The sequence below is a fragment of the Helicoverpa zea genome, chromosome 5, assembly GCF_022581195.2.
Source record: "Helicoverpa zea isolate HzStark_Cry1AcR chromosome 5, ilHelZeax1.1, whole genome shotgun sequence".
In the NCBI taxonomy this organism is placed as follows: domain Eukaryota; kingdom Metazoa; phylum Arthropoda; class Insecta; order Lepidoptera; family Noctuidae; genus Helicoverpa; species Helicoverpa zea.
The window spans coordinates 6,402,177-6,424,807 of NC_061456.1; the positions used below are offsets into that span (position 1 = coordinate 6,402,177).

Genomic DNA, 22,631 nt, shown 5'->3' on the forward strand with positions numbered 1-22,631 from the left:
CAAGGTTACACATACAGGTGAATATTGCCAAAGGTTAAAATCGCTGGATTCATTCACAGGTTTATCAAAAGATAAGAAAGATCTTACGTATTCTTCTGGAACTTTACGGCTACTATACTTTAGGTACTAAGTAACATAAATGCATCGCCGTGACTGAAAACAATTTATAATGGATACCTAATGTTTTATCGTCTATAGCAAAGTTATCAAGATAATTATAATAGTTCATTGAATAACAATAGGCTCTAAGATAGGCGGTTACAAGAAAAACACTCAAAGGCTTGATAATAATTATCATCGATAACACTTAACTAGGTATATTTTACCACTCCTGCGGTATTATTATAATGACAAAGATCGAACATAATTTCTATCTAGAAGAGTCACTTGATCACTCACGTTTATTGTAATGCGGTTACAGTGGTTGTACTTCAACAATGACGCGTTGTTATAAAAGATTCAGTTACTGTCATTTTTGTTCGCGTAAATTGCAGTATATGTTTATGAACGGAGAAGTTTTACGGTTGTTTCCCGGCCTAACGTCAGATAGTGAAGCGACGCAGCGCTACCTCTGGCTGTAATCCAACGGGTTTATATTAATGGATGATTAATAGCGCTACGTGTCGGAACCATACATCAGTCCCGGCGTCTGTTCCTGCCGAATCACCGACGTTCCCCTAAACATGTTTCGTAATACGTTACGATTCCAATTGTGATTCAATCTCAACTTAGAGCAATGACCATGTGATGACGACATCTATGAAATTTTACAAGACAACGACGCAAGTGCTTGCTTAGTGCCGCCTGGTATGTGAAGCCGTCGAGTAAATATTTTGTTCGCGTATGGCCTAAGAATTTCGCATACCAAACATGTAATACGAGTGAGCTGGATGTTTACTCCCCTTATCTGATTAATGCCTTAGTTTGGGTTGGAGTTAGGCGAAAACAAACTACTAACTAGCTACGTAGATAAACAATCTTACTAAAACATTAACCTTGACCGACTACCTGGATCTTGTTATTCACAAGTCGTAATTGGCAGGATGTTTATACTAAAAAATTGCAAAATCAGAAGAAAAGGAATGGTTTAAATTGAGTCTGTCCATTTTAAATTTATTTTAGTGCTGAATAATATTTGACTGAAACAAACAAATGGAATACGGGCAACCTTTTTTACTATTGCTGAGTGATTGAAGAAATATAAATATTCTCGTGGGTGATGTGATGTGACTGAGTAAATAACCACAATTCATATTTTACGTCATTATATAACTACTTGTAGCTAAAAACAGTCAACATAGTGCTGACTGCAAAGTGCGAAGAACTGTACCTTAGCGTTATAAAATGGTTAATGACCGGTTGGCCTTCACGATTACATTTATCGTATATCTCTTGGTGTAGAAGAGTCATAAAATAATGTAATGTATCGAAATTCTTGTCTTTGTCATCAATCACCTTATAATAGTGATGACGTCATTGTGCATCGCTGAAGAAACAGGCAACATGCATCTGGACACGTTCTGCAGAACTTGTCTGTTATACGTCTAGACGTTAATATTTTTCATACGGAATTCCAAAACTGTCTTGAATCAACACCAACGTAAAAGATACGTAAGAGATTCTTTTAGATTAACTTTAAACTCTAATCAAATAATGCTACATATCACCTACACACATTTGTTTTCGTTTGTATAATGCGTCTTATGATACCAAAGCTCAACGTTCATGGTTTTTAAAAGACATTCGAGGCATTGGATTTATAATAAACATTAATATTCAATGATTAGCAAAACCTTGAATGATGAGCAGGAACAAAATATTATTTACGCATTCAAAAAAATTTGCATTATGAGTCACGCATTACGCACAAGCATCGGCTTTAGTTGAATTCATTCAACTAATGAACCGTAGTAATCGAGCTCAACTGTGAAAAATGTCCGTCATTAATGCGGCTACTGTTTATTTATGTGGACTGCACTCACATTATCGGCTGGTATGACGCCTTTCCCGAAATCGTCATCGGTCACGTTTATTTTGGGAGCCACAAACATTGCCCGAGTCGTAGGTACGTAGGCATACGCACCCGCGGCCAGGCGTGACCGATGCACCTCGCCGTCATCGGAACTATAATTGCTAACTATCTACCTACATTGGTTCCAACGACTCGAACTATTACAATTAAACACACTTGATTGAACATCTCTATGATCTTACGTGGAATTGTCTACAAGTTACGTAATCATGAACAAATTGAATTAAGCATCTATGACTCGGAAAATTAATGATATGGGTTTATGACTTCGTGATAGATACGTGCACATGAATAATTTTATTTTTATTATGGGAATAATGATCTATTTTACAGACCTGTCTGACCATTCATTCAATTGGGTGGCATCTTAAAAAAGATAACTATCCTGGTTAGGGCAAGTGCGAGGAATCAAGTACATGAATTTATTTTAAAAAAGCTTTGAAGAGTGTGAAATGTGAAGTTTAATCATAAGATTCTACACAAAAGGGGTATTTAAACAGTATTTAAATTGGCGATGAAATTTTATAGCAGAAATACAGCAATTGCATAGAAAGTATTGCAGTAATTATACATGCATTGAGGTTTTAAAATTAATTTAAATTCAGAATCGTGTTCGTGACTTTATCAGCGATGTCGAAAGTGCACGCTAGGGCTTAACTCGCCGAAGAACAGGACAGTCTTACATAAGGAATACCGAGCTAAACCGGGTCACATAATAACGTCACTAGGTTTTAACTTATCAGTTGAATGTCACGATACAATTACACATATAGAGATGTTATTTACTCGATAGAATACATCGTCACACCTAATAATATGCAAATTATAAATGCAAACACTTTAAACCTCTAGTCGTCGGCAAATTGCGATGTTCTAGTGTACATATGTATGCAGATATTACCACTCATGTTATATTAAATAATCTTGACGAGTCTACTCATATTCTAACGAAGGATGTCGACGTTTCGACATAATGTTTATATTTTCTAAGAGCAGTTGAGTGAGACAGCATTTCATGTTATATTATGTATTTGAGTTAGGTTTCTAATGCGTAGGTATTATTCACAGTCATTTGCTAGTCAAGTATTTGCGGATTCATTATTTGCTGCTAAAACTTTCAAGCTTTCGTAACTAGAGGTACTTAAACATTTACAGTGTAGATTCTACGCGAGCATTTTCCAAGTACGCTAAAATTTTCTGTTTGTCTTTTCAAAAAACTGTGAATTTAACTTTGCATCAAGGAAATTCTAGATTGCGTCTATTCTTGAAACTTTTCAAAGTACTAATGCTATCAAATACATATATGATAAAAATTAAAATTGGTGTTGATTTTAAAAATAAAAGGTATGTTTCAGCGCTGTGACTTTCATTGCCCTGAATTTGTTATGATTACGAGACGTGAAATAAGATGCCGCAATAATATTACCGAACTGATTCCTTACACTATTTTATTTAAGTATTCATTTATAATTGCTTTTATAATTTCCCACTGTATACCTACTGGCTGTTATCTTATTATGAAAGTAACCTTGTTATATAAAGGTGAATGCTATTTTAGTCCTTAAAGCTCATACGCATTACGTTTTACGTTCCGAAATGGACCGTACTCCATATATCCGCTAAAAAAAACATTTATGGAATCTACTGAGGTAAGATTAATATGTTTTTGGTCACAAACGGTATTAATTTCATATTTTTTTCCTAAATGAAAATAGGAAGGTAATCAATATTGTACTGATAATTTATAAGATCTGGCCAATATATACAAACGTAAACATAATACACAATTTGTGTATGTAGTCGTGCAACTGCAACACAGACCGTGCACCAAAACGCGACGCCCGCGCCGTCTCGCCTAAATACCGCGCGTTTCCGATCGCGACGCGAAACTAATTCAGTTTCGCACCACTCGTCAACAGAAACTTTACATTTTCTTGAATACTTTCAACTAAGATTTTTTAAATAAAATATTTTTTAATAAAATTATAACAAGTAATTTTTTTGTCAGTTAGTAAACCACTTCGGCAAAAATTGTTTTACGCAGCTCATCAATAATGTTCAAAGGTTAATGCGTTGACCTCCAGACGTTAAACACGATTACACGAGCGAAGAAAGTTTTAATAGATGCTGATGTAATTCTTTAACCGATTCCTAATCAATTAGCCAATATTCATAAGGTAATTAATATCTATTAACTCGCGCAATTAAATAACATTTTATTATCTCGATTATAACGATGATCCAACCCGTCAAGTTATTCATGATGAAATCTGCCTGTGAACATTTTTGACGTGAAGCAGGGACCACCCAGTAAATATGGCTGCGTTACTATCAGCTGATCCGAATATAAGGGAAGTGTCAAAGACGGTCTAGAGAGAGCTTAAGCTAGGCATCTTGTATTACCGTTACTGCGACGAGGCGCCAACCACTGGTCGCGGCGACCGCGTACTTCGTACACCATATCACAATATTATAAATTGAATACTTATCACGATCAGAACAGCATACATGCTGTTTACCTGAATTTACGAGCAATATACTCCAACTTGTTTGCTAACTTTGTTTCTTCTGACTGGCCATTATTAGTGTATAAGGTCTCATTTCATTGCAACTTAAACAGAATTACTTCCCTAAAGTGTCAAAAGCTTCAATGGTATTTAAAAGTAATATATTTCAAAGCAAGCAGGATTGTAGCAAATATACATAAAATGGATATTGATAGGAGATATGGTCATGTGTTAGATTAATAAAGAAATGAGAAATCGGAAAAAATAAGTGTGTAGCATGCATTTGCTGGCGCCTCACGTCCAGGACTACATATAAATCGTCGGCTTACGTGGGCGGGGACAATTGTCGGTCTTTACTGATAAACGCTAGAGATGACCCGCGCCCCCGAGGGAAACGCTGTCGTGAGAAAGTGCCTGACATAAAAGAATTCCGAAAGCAATAACGTATTTATTCTCAACTTCATCTTTCTAGGAATTTGTCGCATCATGTACCGTGCAGCGATAGGGACGTCAGTGAAATGTGCGCGACATTTACTAGCATTCGTAATTATAATTTGCTGAAACGGCGCATGTCCCAGTTAGCAACACGTAACAGACTAATGGACGCTCTTTAGCCGATGTGAGTAAATTGTAAATTATGACGCAATCATTTCATTTTAAAATGATTTTGCATGATTGCAAGGCAGCCTATACTTAATAAGCAAATAAGCTTGTAGAAGTATCTCCTTTTTTACTTTTGAAGAATATTAATCGAAAACCGTATGCATATGGAAATGCAATTTTTTCCAAAAAAACAACTATATAAGGTAACTGGTGAATTCAATATTGGTCTAAGGACATTGGATTTTTACATGTTACATTTAGTTTATTTACGCTAGAATTCCAATAGATACGATGAGATTTGCCCTGACTGACTGTAAGCAAACCTTCAATCATTTTCACATTCGCCTTGGCTTTCACTCACTAGCAATCTTTCACATTACGTAACTCTTCCTGGGTTTCTTCAGTCATTAATCTTTTGCTGTCCTTACTATGGTACTTAGGTTTGTGTCGCATTCTGTTGTGGGTTGTGCTGCGCATACTTATTATTTGGTATTTGTATAGCTGGTACAGTGTTGAAAAGCGCACCGTACACAAACCGCTTTTGTCACCTGCATTCAATAGATGGGCTCATTGTTTTCATACCAACGCAATGTAACGTGAGCTTACAGCTCACTTGCGGTCGCGGCGACCTACGCGCCCGCCTCGCACTCCATACTATCACAATTTCTACATTATCTCGAATACTCCTAAAACTGGTCCCGTAAAATATTTATATTACAGGCGTGTTCATTTGGCGTTTCGTGTTAAATTATATCAATTCTTCTACTCGGTTTATGTTCGTGAACTCGATCAATAAAGAGGAACGGCGTGCGGCATTTTAAATTAAGATAACAATTTTATTGGCTTCTAATTCAATTCGTAACGTTTTTCTTATCTTTTCCACTTAAAGCTCTTACTAACTTTCACGTTAGTTGCAACATTGCATAGACAAGAATCGTCGGCTGGTTCTCAATCACAAGTCGTGTTTGAACTTGGCCCGTGTGCTCTGCGACACTGGGTCAACGAGGCAGGGCTGGGTACTGCGCCGCGCTTTGCTGTAGTGCGTTCGATCCGGCGCGACAATTAATATAGTGCACGGTGCAATAAGCGCAGGCGGCGTGTGGGTCTACATATTATACACGTTTGACCTTGTCGTAATGTCCACTGCGAGATTATTTATAGTTAAGAATTTGCTACAAGTTACTTACTGGTCGCTTTTGATTGAAGTTATTAACTGCAATTGAAGAAAAACGTTATAATTTAGATTTGCTACTGTATAAGCGTGCACACATTTGTCGCTATGATTGAACTTGATCTCACTAACTACTCGAGCCTATTAACCATGACCCCTGAGTCTGTCAAGTAAGAGAGTTTGCCTTACGTTGTTGTACCTAACTACTATTCCATTAAGTCATATACTTTAATAACCGCAAACATCTAAATTATACGTTAAAAACAACGCTATAAACAAAGTTTAATTAATTAACCACATCACCCGTCTTTGATCGTCAATTAATCGTGTCTAGTGAGCATGAATAATGTCGAACAAATGCTCAGTGAATTACTGCTTTTCATGAGTAATTATACTTTGAGCCATCCTTTAATATTGTTGTTGGGATAAAATAGTAGTGGTGCTATCATAGTAACAGTCATAGAGAGTTATATTACGTTACATCCTGAACCAGGGCTCATGATTAACATCTTCCGCGAGCAGGGTCAGCGTGCAGGGGTTACGGCCTGACAGGCCCTGCGACTAGACCTTCTGGATTTATCTAATAAAACATGATTTGTGCCAATGGATTAAACGTGCTCGGCTCGTACATTACGGTACTCGTAAAATGCGATATGGATTTATCGAAACTTATAAAACATTGTTAACAAACATTGTTATACTATTTACAGAAGCATTATACTTAGGAACTGGTTCTCGTAGCATGTAGGTAGTTATTTAAATAAGGGTCACAACACAAACAACTGTGAACACAACAAACCCAAACAGAGTACGATGATCTAAACGCCTAGTCAAGCAATTTGCTCCAAATGGCCATTATGCAATAAAATCATTTGAATTAATCAATAGAGCGGAGTGGGTCCTGGCAATAAGGTCGCTAACGACACACTTCCTTCTGCGCTGCTGCGGCGGCACTACATCACCCTGGGTTCTGCACCCGACACACTTATTGTTGCAATTGAACGCTAAACTTAATAGCGATATAAATAGAACTCCGGTTTCTCACGATTATTGTAACTTATGCTAATATGGTATCAATGTCAATATTACGTTTTTGCTATTCACGGTTCTCTCCATGGGTGGTTAATATTCCTGCAGATCCGCTAATGACGGTGCTAAAGTCGTTGTGTACAAATTGTTTTTCTGATTCTATACAGCGTGAGTTAAAAGTAAGATATTGAGGTATAAATGCTTTATTTCATTAAAGAAGTTTAATTCAACTTCTTTAATGAAATAAAGCAGATCTATTTTTACAAAATTACGTTAAAATATTTACAATTCCTAAAACTCTGGAGGTTTTCCTATGCGTCAGGTGAGTAAGTAGTAGAAATTGATAAAACGCAGTATTTAGATCAATTGCGCATAGTATCACGTAACACAGATTCCGAGAATATCACCTGTTTGTATTAAATAGTATTTCTAAACATATGTCGAGTAACCTGTGCTCAGCAGTAAGTCGAGGACGCTAACCAAACGCTAACGATGTTTACAAAATGGATCACGTACTTTACAAGTAACATTCACTAAATAGGTACAACTGAGCAAATATTTTACACGCTGATAAGGTTACATTCTTAATTAGATTATGAACGATTAATCATAATTTATTCAATGACAATTCGGAATTAATTTGACGTCATAAATAATTTCGGATATGAACAACGAATGTAAACAAACATTCAACAAACATTGAACAAACAACAAACATTTGTTTAGCGCAAAAAACAGCTGACGTTTAATGTAAGTCGCGACATAAACTTATGTCCGAACATGTTTTATAGTAAATATTTAATTTATTTCATGAACTAACTCATGAATTTATGATTGGTTGCAGACATAAATCGGTGCCAACTCTCAAGCGCACATGAGTTTAATTGTGTAATTAGAAACGGATTGTTAGTTAGTGCCGCATATTTTAAAAGTAAACATTCCTTTCAATTGTGCAACGGTTTCGGAGAAATTCCTACGACGCATTAAACAATCATAATATGTCCGATTTTGCATAATGGTACAAATTTTGACTCTCGTAGCGATTTTCGTGACGGACCTTATATTAAGTATATACCTACTGCTTGTTAAATCCATACGTACACGAAGTAAAGAGCATTATGCATATTTATATACAACTAAATATAAAGTTCATCATTGCATCATAACACATACAGCGATTATCTGAAGGTATATAATTAGGTGCTCGTATCGCATTTGATTTAAATAAGACTTAGGAGTTTGTGTTCCAATAATTATATGGGAAACAATTGACCTAATAATATTGCATCTTCACCTTGAGACAAACGTTTGTAATAAAACAATACAACACAATTTTCCTTGAAGAAAGCAAAAACAAATCAGCAATAGTAAATATGTAAACAAATGCACCTGCACTCGAGGGTTTTCGATTCAGCTGATCAGGTTAATTCATCCAATGAGGAAGCACATGCACTGCCAAAGACACACTGGTCCTTGTCAAATAGATGATCAAACAAATTGGTAAGTGTTGATAAATATGAATGTGTCGTGTATGCTCTCGCGCACCGGTTCGGAATCGCAGGCGACACGCGCTCCCCGTAACGGACAATCAGTAACTGAACGCTGCGTTGAGTCGGACTAGTTATAATGCGCCCACTGAGGCCATCAATAACTTCACCAACACGTGGGTCCGGCGATGTCGGCCGGCACGTCGTGATATCACACATGCACGGTAACGCGCTTATCGGTGCATCGCCTGTAAAAAGCTCATGATTCATCAGAATTAGATTTCGCGTGACATCACCACGCTATGCGAATGCGAGTAATGTAAACAATATGGGCTCGAGCCCCGATCTGCCTCAGCAGCTTCATGTATCGTTCAGCTCTCTGTGTGTGCCAACATACCATGCAAGTACCACATTTGTGTTATAGTCGTCATTGTAAGTTGTAAATATTTGTCTCCACCGAGCCATGTGTTAAAATGATTACTTGGAAACGCAAAATTCTTGAAATACTTCTAAGGAATACTGGCTTGGCGGTTTGAGCCCGGATTTGCTGGAAGTGTGGGAAAGCATCACATTAATTCTCTCTGTATCTGCATAGTATTTCATCGTAATGGAGGTAAATGTTCTCGGCTGTAGAGAAAACGGACTAAATGATTGTACTAATAAGTTTGGGTGGAGTAGAAAGGGAACCAGCTTAATTAAAAAGTTGCCTATAGAAAGTTGTTCTATTTACTCCGTCCATATTTTCCTTATTCAGTTGGTGAACCTCCCTTATATGTTAGACCTCTATTTGTGAAGCATTCGATAAGCGTAATATTCTCACAAGATGTGGAATTAACGCTATTAACGCGAAATTAAGTTGTTTAGTAAACCATAGCTGGCTGGACGTAATAATTCGAATGGGCGTGAATATTGTGTCATATTGAAATGGTATTATTGTAATACATAGAATCAATAAATAAATTATAGAGATAGTCATTATTTTAACAGTTAAAGTAATTTATAAGTATGACCATATAGGGTGCGACAGGTGGCTTTAGCATGAATTGAGTCATCTCTAATAAAGATTTATTCCGCTGTCCTTTCTTTGACCATACTTAATAATATTTATAATGTAGGTAAGAGTGCGGTTAATTTAGGGCTCTTATCCAAGGTGCGAAGCGTAGGCGTTTTTGGACACATTATTAGTGTGCTATAGGTAAATGGTGCTCTTGCTAAAACATTATGTTGGGTGTTTGATTGAGTTGCAAAACGTAGCAAAAAGAAAATTGAATTCCAAATTAAAACGTATTAATCCAAACGCATTTGATCCTATTATCAAAGTGTGTTTTAATTTGAACAATTTAGTCTAAATAAACGGAACATTCCGCTAAATACTTAGGTACAAAAATAAAATATAAAAAAACGTGTCAAGTAAAATGTAGCGCTGAAATGTGTATAACGTGATGACAGCATATTCTATATTACTAGTAACATCTTTGGCAGAGGAATGCATTCCATATCCTTTACGGTACATGCACACTGCAAACTTTCAGTCGACCGATAGCTTGTTTCGGGTCATAAATCATTATGACTTCATTAAGAGGAATGGAAGTATGCACATTATAAAGATCTGGTATTAAGCCAGTATAAGACCGACTGAAAACTATGATTGGAATAAAACTTTCGTTAAAAAAAAAATTGCTAGCCGTCGACAGTCGGCCGACTGTTTAGTCTTCAGTGTGCGCGCAGTCTTACTGTGACACAAATGCTGACGAACGGAAGTTTGTGGTGCCAAATCGGACAAAACATTGACACTTTCACGTCTTACCGCTTTGCGTTACGTGGTGTAAACATCTGGAGATAAAACAACAACAGAAATTGGCAATTGTTTCTTTTCCCGGAAAACGTGGAAATAGAGGAACGTCAATTATAATCGAGAACCGATCTTACGTGGTCTGTGGACAATGCTCGGATATAACTTCTGTTTGTAAACCTAACAGCCTTCTAGTGTTTTGTTTGCAAACATATGTACCTATGCGTATGGGTGCATCTAGTAAGGTTCGTCTTTATAATATTACATGTAGGTTCCTATGTGCGACAGTATTGTCATAAGTCGGGCGATTATTATAGTTCAAGCATGCAACACTCAAACAGACTCAATATTTACAGGATTAGCAATTTACTGCGTCATCGTCTGCCTGGGTTTTTACCGACTTTTGTTGCGTTTGACTTTCAGGCTAACCGCTTGCAGCTGAGTTTCAGTGTTTTTATATCGAGAGCTTGCCCATCTGACTATCTCAACCCTGTTTCCTGAGTAACGTAATTCCTCCTTGGTTGTCAGACTTTCTGGCTTCTGACTGCTTGTAACGATTGCCAAAGATATGCAAATGACAGACGCGAGCGATTACCAAATTACCTTGCCTTCCGAAGTACGGTGCATTTTACATCATCCGAACATGTTTACCCTTTAATTGCATAAAATATACAATCTTGGTATGACTTCTACGAGAATATAACTAACCGTGATAAAAATTGGGATCCATTGTAATGTCAAACTATAATCTGAATTTAATCGTGAATATTTGTGACACTTGTATGAATAATAAATTATGTTGCATTCACTATAAAAGACAAGTTACGTCGAAGAGACCTTTCACGATCATTTAAATTCAAATCAGACGAAAGATTTTGTGAGATAAGGTCAGGTAGGGAATCAAGTCATCGGCATCCCGTCACAGTTACATAAAAAGGGCGCAGTGATCCATCCTGCATATTTATGTCAACCTTTCTCGACTGCGAACACGTTAGCGTCACCAAGATATATTCTGTTTAATTTTTATCCAAAATTGTGTGGCCTTCGTAACATTAAATTGAAATTATTATCATTTTCAAAAACTAAAACTTAATATCGTCAAACAGTTGCGCATGCAATGGAATAATTACTATCGGATAGATTTGAAAATAAAAAAATCTATGCAAAACAAAACAGGAATTTTAATTGTTTCTTAGTTTTTTATTTCTCAAATATTGTTCCAAGAATCATCGCTGCCTCTTTGGTAACAATTTCCTACTTACGCCTTGCAACACTTAACGAGCTAATTACGTGCAATTTATCAAAGGGCTCAATAATTCTCGATGCGTGTACTACGCTTGTTTGTAGACACGAGCTATCTCTTATCAATGTGGGTCGAGACAAGTTGCCGCAATGTTTCCTACTCCTTGTGTACCTTATTGCATCCTTCTGTGTTAGAAACAAAAGGACTCAAGTGAGGAAGAGGCAGCTTAGGCTCTTCCAAAATGATTTTCAGGAAGACAAATCTTACATAAACATGCTAATTCTAAAATTTGCAAAATAATAAAACTGGCTTTGTGTTATTAACTTTCCAAGCAATTAATTGTAGCACAATGCATGAAAAAACACGTGAAACATGAAGGTCACACAAGAAAATTTGTACCTAGACGAAAATTGGCAATGATTTTCGTTCTCGTAATGCACACACAATTTGGGACTTTATTACTCTTGGGAAATTGTGTTTTCATTTTCAGTACATTGGGGAATAATTCATGTTTATTGTTTGCATTTTAGTTTGCTGACGTAATAGCAGTTTTATGACTTAGATGACGCATGGCAGGTGACGGGAACCTATTAATCTCGGATATAAGTTGATTACCGTCACCATTGGTACTTCAATCGTTCCCGTTCGAATCGTTTCCGTTCCAATAGCTTTCACGTCAATATCAGAATGTTATGACTCATCAATATTTTACGATTGACTGTTATGTCAATTTTAGATTTTTGATGCGTTTATTTCGTAGAAATACTAGGACAAGGTTAAATACTCATTTTGAAGTGAATCCAGAATTTTGCGCAGTAAACTGAGACAGAAATCGTAAATGTAACGCATGGGTAGCCTTCATTTGCTTCATTTCAAAGACAGGCTTGTAATTTGACGTCTGAAATACGTCTACTTACTTTGCCAAGTAGAATATATTGCTCAATTTTGTGGGTATATCGTAGGTGTGCTATGTTATCTAACGAGGAACATGCTTCAATTAAACAGGCATTAGTAGGTACCCCGCGATGGATGGTGTAATTATTTATCAAAGTGCCTCGCTGTTATTCTAACACTTGGATAATATATAAAGATAAAATACTAAGAAGGTACCTACAAGCTCCAGCAACTACCTACTTAACGTAAGGTTTCTCAGCACACTATTAAAACTGGCAGTTATACTGTTATCACAATTTTCCAGTTAATAAAAATGCGTAATGCATAAATAATGCAGCAATAGGCGGGTCTTAGATACTTATTTTAATTGAACTATGTACTATTAATTATTGCTATTAGAATTTCCTGTTGACTTAATATTGAGCGCAATTTCCATTCGATTCTTCAAGAAATACAAACTCGGGTTAGGGTATTAACAGTCTTAATGCCTACTCAAATACATTGTACTTTGTTTATTAATTAAACATGACACTTGTTCCTCCTTTGTAAAATTACACAATGCTGATTTTAGGATTATTATAGTCTTTAGACAATGGTCAATGGTCAAAGGTAGCAATCAGGTGCGTGTAGTTTAAAAAGCGTAGTGTTTATACAACGTTGTTACAAAATTTAAACATTTACTGTAATACATGTGTATGCAGTTAAATAAAAGTGTTAGACATGTGGATTAATTTCCCTTATATTCATGAAGAAGGTAAGTATACTCAATTATTAAATATATTATTGCATCATTGTTGTGAAAAAAATAAGTATATAATATAGGTCTTATGGAGTTAATTTCCAATGACCCGTCGCCACTCGGTAAAACCGAGGTCAAGTTGGTATGACTGGGTAACAAGTCGCAAGGGCTAACTGCTACCTCTCTCAATTGAAACCGCAGTTTTATTCCTACAATAAACTGGACATTAAGATAAATATCGAAAATAAAATAAATTACGCTACCGCATTCTAAATACATTATTCTGCATACCAAGCTGGTCCTTACCTATATAAAACAGGCAGATTATACAATGATCAAAACAGATTCGTGATCTCACTTAGTACTTATTAGCTATGAGCTCAGATCCTGGATAACAGTATACGGTGAACATAAAAAGCTCTGAATTTAAAGTAGAGACTGGCGCCGCGATTTTTTTGTCTTATTAACACCTATTACACATGCTTACATTAGAAAATGTAAGCTGCACCGATGTGATAATGATCTCCGACGTAATACGGTCGATGAGCACATTTTTCACCTTGAGTGAGGTCAACAACATATATAGAGATCAATATTGCGTATTTTGCTAACTAACATTATACAAAATATTACAATGTTTATCTCCAGGTTAAGTAAACGTGGACTTTGAGGCATCAGCTAAGATATGTTTAATTTAGCTCGAACAAAAGCTGAAGGCGTGGTCGTAAACAATTTCGATTGTCTTCGAGTCAGTTTGCATTCTAAAGCACGTCCTGCCTGATTGATCTCGATGATACCAATACCGGATTTATTACAGAAATACAGGTACAGATGACAGAGGCAGCCATTCAATTTCGTTGATGTAGCACCGATCACATAGAACTGATTTATGATCGCATTCATACAAGGCGGCAAGATAACATCAAACTTCAAAGGCGGCAATTACAGTGATAAATGACAATATTATTATTGTCTTGTCCTTTGCGGACAATAAATACACCATCGAGGACTGTGCGATATTATTTCTCGCCTGTTTATGATCATTAAGAACTATTGTCAGCGAGCATATACCGATATTTGAATTGAATGCTTCCACAGTCGCCACTGTTATCAGCTAGATTGATCAGCAGATACCTTTCAGATAAAATGATGCCGTTTAAATGAATGTCATTCAACAGTAGCGCCAAGGAATTCAATTACCTTCCTTAGTATTATCAATATTGCAACAGAATATTGTTCATAGAAAGATCTGAGCTATCATTAAACAAATACGTTTTCAGAAGAATTACTCATCAGAAACTACGCATATTTCCTTAACCATATTTGCATAGAGCCACAATAGCCTGACTAAGGGACCCACACAAATAGAACGAACGGATATGCCATTAAAACGTTAAATCCCTAAACTATGCGTACATGTCACGAGGCTACGTTGGTGACGGTCCATAAATAGTATTATACAAGAATTCTTTATGAAGAAGGCGTGCGTCATCGATACAGAGAAGGAAGTGCGTGTGTTGAAGCAAACAGCGAACAGTCAAACACTTGATGTCGAGCCGCCCACGGCGACGCCTCGGCCCATCGGCGCTCGCCATCCGCCCGCTGCACTAACTGTGATTGACACCGCATTAATACTATCCCGAGATGAAATGCAGACCTTTCTTAACAGTTTAATATTAGGATCTACACGTACACATTCCAAAACTATTATAAGCGTTTAAAAATACCTTGCACGTGTAATTATTCCCCTCGTAAAGAAAATAAATTGCTGATTATTGTAGCATATTTTTATTCGTTATTTTAGTTTTAAAATGTGCGATCAGCTGAATTGAAGACTGGGTCAAAATACAAAGTCCATATTGAGTTGAACAAATATTAACTTCCTTTAGGTACATTATTATAACGACACAATAAAAAACTGTAACCGTCAGTAACGAAAAATTAAAAAACTTCGTTTAACCGGCCAATTTCTTCATCAACTGTAGTTGGCCCTGAGAGGGCAAGAAAACGATTCTACTTGTTCTTTGTCGGAGTTCCCGAGTTCCAGATACAAAGCCAACTTTCTTCAACTCGAGAACTCGACTGACTTTATATCAGACCTTTGACTTTGCGTAGTCACACGTGAGTCCCAGTTGCACCCATACGTAAATTAACATAACTGCTTCATAATATCGAAATGTGTAGTAAATAAAACCTCAGTTATAAGTAAGGTTGAAGTTGAACAGACAAATGTTAGGTTACCATAATTCTACAATAATACGTGGTTTGCCGATACTCAGTAACAAATACCATTTCCAGTTAAGTAAGAAACCACAAGTTGGCCACCAGTTACTATTGCAACTATTGCCGAACCTATGTTTCATTTGCAGATCAAATTACTTTATTCTAATTTTAATTCTACATTTTCTAACTGCTTTAACGCTTAAAACAGCCAATTATGAAAGCGATAATACGTAAAATCAATTTACTATAATCAAAATCGTATGGAAATAGAAAACAATTATGCATTGAAGCTTTGCCAATTTATTCCAATCTGCCACTACAAGTTATACTGCTAGGGTGGTCAGCGTTATTACATCTAATTTATTCAGACTGAATAATAACTGTTATTTGCGTTATTTCCTTATTAAAAGAAATAAGCATAACGTATGTTTTAGGAATATAATAGCCGTTACAATTAACCACAGTTATGCATAAAGTTTCTACATACCTAACTGTGGTATTGGATTTTCACATTTTTCCGTCGACACTTATAGCAGAGGACGTGTGGTCTAAAATCTTCAATAAATTATGCGGGACTCAAACTACCACAAGCGCATATTAATCTCTCTCCTCTCTTACGGAAAAAACTTTTTAAAGCAATGAAATCAGAATGAGATAATCTGACAACACTATTTAATTAATGGCTACCGATATCGATACTTTAATGCGGTAGCTAACAATAGTATTATTCAAACAATTCGTAGCTTTCCAAAAACTTATCCGTAATGCCTTCTAGGCACCATTACCCTCCAACGCGCGGTCAATAAGGGAAACAAATTAATAGCCTGCGTAGACGCCCATTTCCCCAACACACGATCGCTACGCAATCCATTATTGTTATATAACGTATCAAATGTAACAATAACAAAAGTATTATTTTCAAAAGCTAATAAAGCCCTCAACATATATGTACCTATAAGAAACGTGCAGTGAATTAGGGTTGACATAAAGTCTGTCTATCACACATTAATGATGAGATTACCATCCAATACGTCAAATTCAATTTATCCTTCAAATAATATTGGACTACTGTTTCATAGAAAATATTATTAGGTACAACAAAACTATAACGAAAAAAGATTCTACATCTACGAAAAGAATTTTATTTCCCAGTACTATCGTCAGGGGTCACTTTTTTTTCGTCTGACTTTGATCGCGAGTTTCATAAAAGCGTTTGCTTTCACGATAACAACAGCTGTGGAAGCCGGGTTAACAGTCACGATATAATCTAACCGGTGACAATACGTAGATGATCATTCCGTGCTTCGAAGCTATTAAGATTGTTATCGTTCTATAAAATTAACTGAAGGTTATGAAACGCTAACAGCACACACATTGCATATGATTTACTCATAACAAACCTATAATTACATTCATGACTTACACAATACGCCCTTATAAATAGCGCTTTGTTTTCAAGAATGCGCAGCGCGGAAATTCCCTAAATTCGGCTCTCGTAAATCGGGAAATTGCCAAATAACAGCGTTAGCCATGAAATGTGCTTCATGCAAACCAAATCGAGTAATAAGTCATGTCAACATAAAGTAATCATGACATAAATCAAATTAACGATCCCTGCAAGATTTGCGCGTTAGTTGAGTAATCTACCAACTACGGAATTGATATAAATAATAGTTGCTAACTTATTGATTGTTTGAATGTTCTAAGATTTGTTTCTCGTACTTTAAGAGTATAGGTATTGCTGCAAGAAAAGAATGTTATTTCTCGAGAATATATGCATTTTTAATTTTAAAACAATGGAATCACGTCGCCGTCTTTCGGAGAGCAGACGAGCTTATTTATTATTTATTTTATTTATTTATTGCTTAGAAGGTACATTTTAAGGCCGAGCTTGTGCTCAGTGATCAAGATAATGACGTAACGGCTACGTATGATTGTTACAGGTCACGGCGCCAAAATTCCCGGTGGTGATCAAGATTGGGCACGCACACAGCGGCGTCGCCAAGGTTAAAGTTGACTCCGTGGCTGACTTCCAGGTAACGGTCATCACTCTTCCAATAAAGTAATGACGTGATGTATTACAATGCCTATCACGAAGACACAGTTTTACCATAAATTTTATTATGAAGGGAAAAATATTCACTTAATGAGTAACTGAATTTAGAAGTAAATTGTTGTTGTTGTAGTAATGTAATGTTAATCCTAATGTTATTTTTATTCTAGGATATCGCCGGGGTCGTGGCTATGTTAGGCACTTACTGCACGGTGGAGCCATACATCGACGCAAAATACGACATCCATATACAAAAAATCGGCACTAACTACAAAGCTTTTATGTGAGTATTTATTACTCTATTTTTAATCGTCCATAGTCTGGCGCCTACAAGAAACATCAAAGAACCTCGCAATTCTGATTACAAACAAAATGTTGCAGGCGTTCTCAATGTTGGCAAACACGCAATTACGTAGATTTAAGAATGGTATTACGTGTGAAGTGTGATATCACACTTTGTGTCTGTAACAACCGTCTATAAATAAAGCTCAATTATTTTGCAGGCGCAAATCTATATCGGGAAATTGGAAAACCAATCAGGGATCTGCGATGTTGGAAGCTATCGGCATGAACGATAGATACAAGATGTGGATTGACGAGGTTCGTATCTTGCTTATCAGTTTTTCGATTTAACCTTTCGAAGGATAAGTAGCGAAACAGAATGATGTTCATAAAAACCAATAAAATATATGTATAAGTAGGTAGGCAGATAAGCTCTTATAATTTTTAATTCACACGCGGAAACTACATATTTTATTTATTCCTAGTTCAACCATTTGTTGATTAAGGGCTGATTGTTCAATCATCAGTTAACCTCTATCTGAGGAATAAATATGGCGGTTTGACATATCTTCTATACAAAAGCTGTCAAAACTTCAAACTTATTCGTCAGATAAAAGTTATCTGGTGATTGAAAAATCAGCCCTAATTGGTATTTATTAAACATAAATCGCTAAGCAAGAAACACCGCATAATATTAGCACATTATTTGAATATATTTCAAACTGTCACGCTTATCTAGGGGTCAATGATAATCATGCATAATAATTAAAAAACACGGCAGGTGTTAGGTTTCTTGTATAAGTAAGAATGGAAAAAACATTTATATCTCAGTGTTATACTTATTCATTGATCAAACAGGACATAAAGGTTTTTACGGATACTATTAGCCAACGTAAATACAATTGGATGTTTTTGACATCACTACATAGCATTATATAAAACAAAGTTCGAGTACGCTTCGAATCGTTGCGTCAAATTATAAAACGTTAACTATAAATAGATCAGAATCCTTTTTGATATTTTTTACCCTATGTACTGTCACGAAAAAATCGATTGTAGGTGAGCGAGATATTCGGCGGCCTGGAAGTTTGCGCCCTGGAGCTGGTTGTCGGCAAGGACGGTCGCGAGCACATCATCGAGCTCAACGACTCTGCCACCTCCTTCATGGGCGACTCGCAGGAGGAGGACCGCCGCCATCTTGCCGAACTGGTGTTGCAGCGTATGCAGGTAAACACTCGATGAAACAGTATTTAATTTTCTCAGGACCAGGACGATAGTTTGTCGTCAGAAATGAACACGCAAGTAGCACTTGAACCAAATTAATGAGGACATCGAAACAAATAGCAATGTTTATCATGTTTCAGCAGCTTATGTTTATCTTGACACTCTAGCTGACCTTCGAAATTTTTGTTTTTTTTTATTTCAGGCGGTATGCCGTCCCGGTATAACGAAGACCACATCCCGGAGCTCAGTATCGGGCAGCTCTGCAGCAGGTTCGCCAACTGAGGAGCGCGCGCCGCCGGTGGGAGCGCCGGGGCCACCGAGCGTACCACCACCCGCGCCACTTGCATCGGCTGCAAGTATTGACCGCCCGCTGCCGCCGATACCCGCGGAGCCGTCCCAGCCACCGCCGCCACCACTCACGCGACGCGACTCCCAGGGTAACCGACCACGTGAATATCATCCTTTTAGATATTATTTTTAGTGGATAAGTAGACTTCTTTTCTTAATATCCTTTCGAGAGATTTGCTCAGCTGATGGTTTAGTTGAAGCTCAAGCTGCATTGCTCATGCAGTTGCTCATTGCTGCTATTGCCAATACCATTTTCTATTACTGCCTACAGCTTCTCAATCATCAACGGTGTCGTCAGTGTCAGCTGCGCCGAGCACCACGAGCAGTTCTGCTCCGACAGCCGCCGCCCCCAGCGCGAGCTCCACCCCGGGCCGCGGGGGCTTCGCGCGGCAGGGCTCGCTCAGTGCAGCGCTCACTGAAGACGCCGAAGACACCATGAAGAATCTGCGCAAGACATTCGCTGGAATATTCGGTGACATGTAAACTCAATGTCATCAAAACTATTCGGACAATAGACGATGTAATTAAAAAGAAAGAAAACGAAAAAACTTTTAACAAAACAAACCCCAAAAAAATTCATACAAACCCAAATAAAGGTACATACTTTCGGCAATGACGACCTAATAAATTCACAACACGTCTGTTGCCCGCAGCATTAACCCGTAGTTAAATAGTCATCTAACTGTCTCAGTATACATTTTACTGAAAAACCAAAACGGTCATGATACTTTAGTAAATTGGTAATGGCAGAACCAAAATAACCCAACCCAATGAGAGAATGCTTTTATGACAATTTTAACCAGCAGATGACCCATCCAATTGCACATATTCGAGGTCATCCCTCTAATAGTGTGTTGATTACAACCTCGTTATGAACAGAATTTTAAGCATAGTATGTAAAATAACTATAGATTTTTACAATAAGTTTATTATAAATATGAAAATACGAATCAACTGAGCTGCATTGTGATCGAACCCGTTCGGTATCCGCGAGGCGCGTTGCCTTGCGTGTTGTAGTGTTTCTCTCTGTCTCCGACTCCCTTCTACACTCGCTGCACCTTCGTACGAGATCAGTATCAAGTGGACGTAAGCAAATAAACACTATTCTTTATTAATAGTTGTTACGGAAGACAAATAATTCAAAGCAATACTAGGATGGGGATATAAAGGCGACAAGAACAAGTGATTAGAGTATATCGATTTCGGAAATCGAACTATACTTAATTGCAAACATTCGATTCTACGAAATGTTTAACTACCAATTCTGGGATGTGGAATGAGGCACTCATAGACGTTGAAAAAGGGAAATCAATATACGCTGTCGTCCTGTTAGATCTAATTTGTTGGCAATTGGGATATGAGCAATGCTATTGAAGACAATATTGTTAAACGCAAGAATTGATCCACATTTTATATATTATACCTTATTACTAGTTGTATTTCATAGTCTTAAGAATATATTGTTATATGTACGTCTTCGTATGTGTGAATCACGCTTCGTTTATCACGTAGGTATCAATGTATCTACAAATCAATATTGTTTATGCTACTTCTTCATCAATTATTGTAATAAGCATATGCTATCGAGATTTATTATATCCATTTACTAGTACAGACTCGTGATTTTCTTGGTTTTATGAGGAGAGGTTGACGAGGTGGTCAACGTAGTGTGATGATACGTCATATCAGAATGACTCGTGTGCATCTTGGCTAGTGCATTGTGCTATCATGACTATTCAAAGTTTAACTTTAAACTTATTATAAAGTAATGTTATACTATTTTTTAGCTAATGCGAATCCTACGTAGACATTTCAATGTGTAGTTAATATTTAATTTACTTAATCACACTTTCGTAGAACATTCATAAATTAATACCTTGTAAATTTTAAGCGTTTTTATATAACAAACAGATAATATTATAACCAAGCCCACTTGTTATCGTAGATTTTACAACGAAAATAGTTATATACGTATACAAATGTAAGTTAATAACTCATTATGTTAAGACAGTGGTATCAGAAGCAAGCGTTAAGTTTGAGCAAAACAATAGGTACCTGCGTTTAGTTGGTTGAGACTTGAGATAGTATCAGTTTATAATATTTTACGACTATCCTTCGTTGTTGGCGCCGCGGTACTGGCATACCGTATACCTAGTACCTAGGTAACGTTTAAGTAAATATACTATAATTGACTCGTGTAAGTCTGCACCGGTAGTTAGATTTTGACACAAATCCTTAGTATCGATAGCCACGACGTAGGTATGTGTAAACTAATTACGTGTCTATAAAATGCGCAATTAGATAATTATTACTACTTTTTCATACAAATAAATTAAATTAATAATTGAATTATATTTAGTGGATGTTATGAATTTCATTTAGTACGACATATTTACTTATTTAAAATTTTAGCATATTTTATTTAATTTATATAGTTTGAAAACTTTGACATTTGTTACTTGTTAAGAATATGATATAAACACTCAAATTAATATAAATGCTGTTGTTGTTGTTGCTAACAAGTTATACAATGTGTACTCAATATGAAAGGGATGGAGAGAGTCACGGTGAGGGACGCGACCCGGCTCCTGAGTCGCGCTACCCTTGCCTATGTAACGACTTATCGTGACTTCCATCTTCTATAGGTAATTAAAGGGCATGGTAGGTCACAACATTAGTAGATAATAATCTGCTTGACGGATTTAAAATTTAAACCAAAGGGTTTATGGAACTACCATAATGATATGATAATTTACTAATGTTATAAGCCCTGAGAGGTTTTCGTAGGAGTTTGCAATAATATGATATTTTTATCGTGTGTGGCCTCCATGTCCTAGTTCGGATGGAATATGTTAATGGAATTTGAATGCATGTTAATCTATATAATATGAATAATAATAAATACCTTTTTGGTAAGTCAATACCGATGGTGGTTATTTCATTTCAATTATCCCTTCCTCCTTATACCTATTTATTTTTAATAATAGAATAAAATAACAATAAA

The 22,631-nt window shown here is 36.6% G+C and overlaps 2 protein-coding genes across 4 annotated transcripts in view; one reads left to right on the forward strand and one right to left on the reverse strand.

Annotated features, from left to right (window-relative positions):
• LOC124630298 (tissue inhibitor of metalloproteinase) overlaps window positions 1–8,962 on the reverse strand; it is a 34,767-nt gene extending 25,805 nt beyond the window's left edge. The window contains exons 1-2 of one of the 3 annotated variants that reach the window (XM_047164130.1): window positions 8,732–8,956; window positions 6,330–6,355 (exon numbers count right to left, since the gene is read on the reverse strand). The gene's annotated coding sequence lies outside the window, so the exon portion shown is untranslated. Of the gene's footprint in view, window positions 1–6,329; window positions 6,356–8,731 lie in introns of all 3 variants that reach the window. The other 2 variants (XM_047164131.1, XM_047164129.1) reach the window with 2 other exon arrangements.
• LOC124630656 (synapsin) overlaps window positions 1–22,554 on the forward strand; it is a 53,049-nt gene extending 30,495 nt beyond the window's left edge. Inside the window, exons 9-14 of the mRNA XM_047164619.1 lie at window positions 17,664–17,756; window positions 17,944–18,056; window positions 18,277–18,373; window positions 19,115–19,282; window positions 19,482–19,716; window positions 19,899–22,554. Of these exons, the coding sequence (XP_047020575.1) occupies window positions 17,664–17,756; window positions 17,944–18,056; window positions 18,277–18,373; window positions 19,115–19,282; window positions 19,482–19,716; window positions 19,899–20,110 (918 nt within the window). The 3' untranslated portion in view covers window positions 20,111–22,554. The remainder of the gene's footprint in view (window positions 1–17,663; window positions 17,757–17,943; window positions 18,057–18,276; window positions 18,374–19,114; window positions 19,283–19,481; window positions 19,717–19,898) is intronic.
• Window positions 22,555–22,631: the final 77 nt, after the last annotated feature.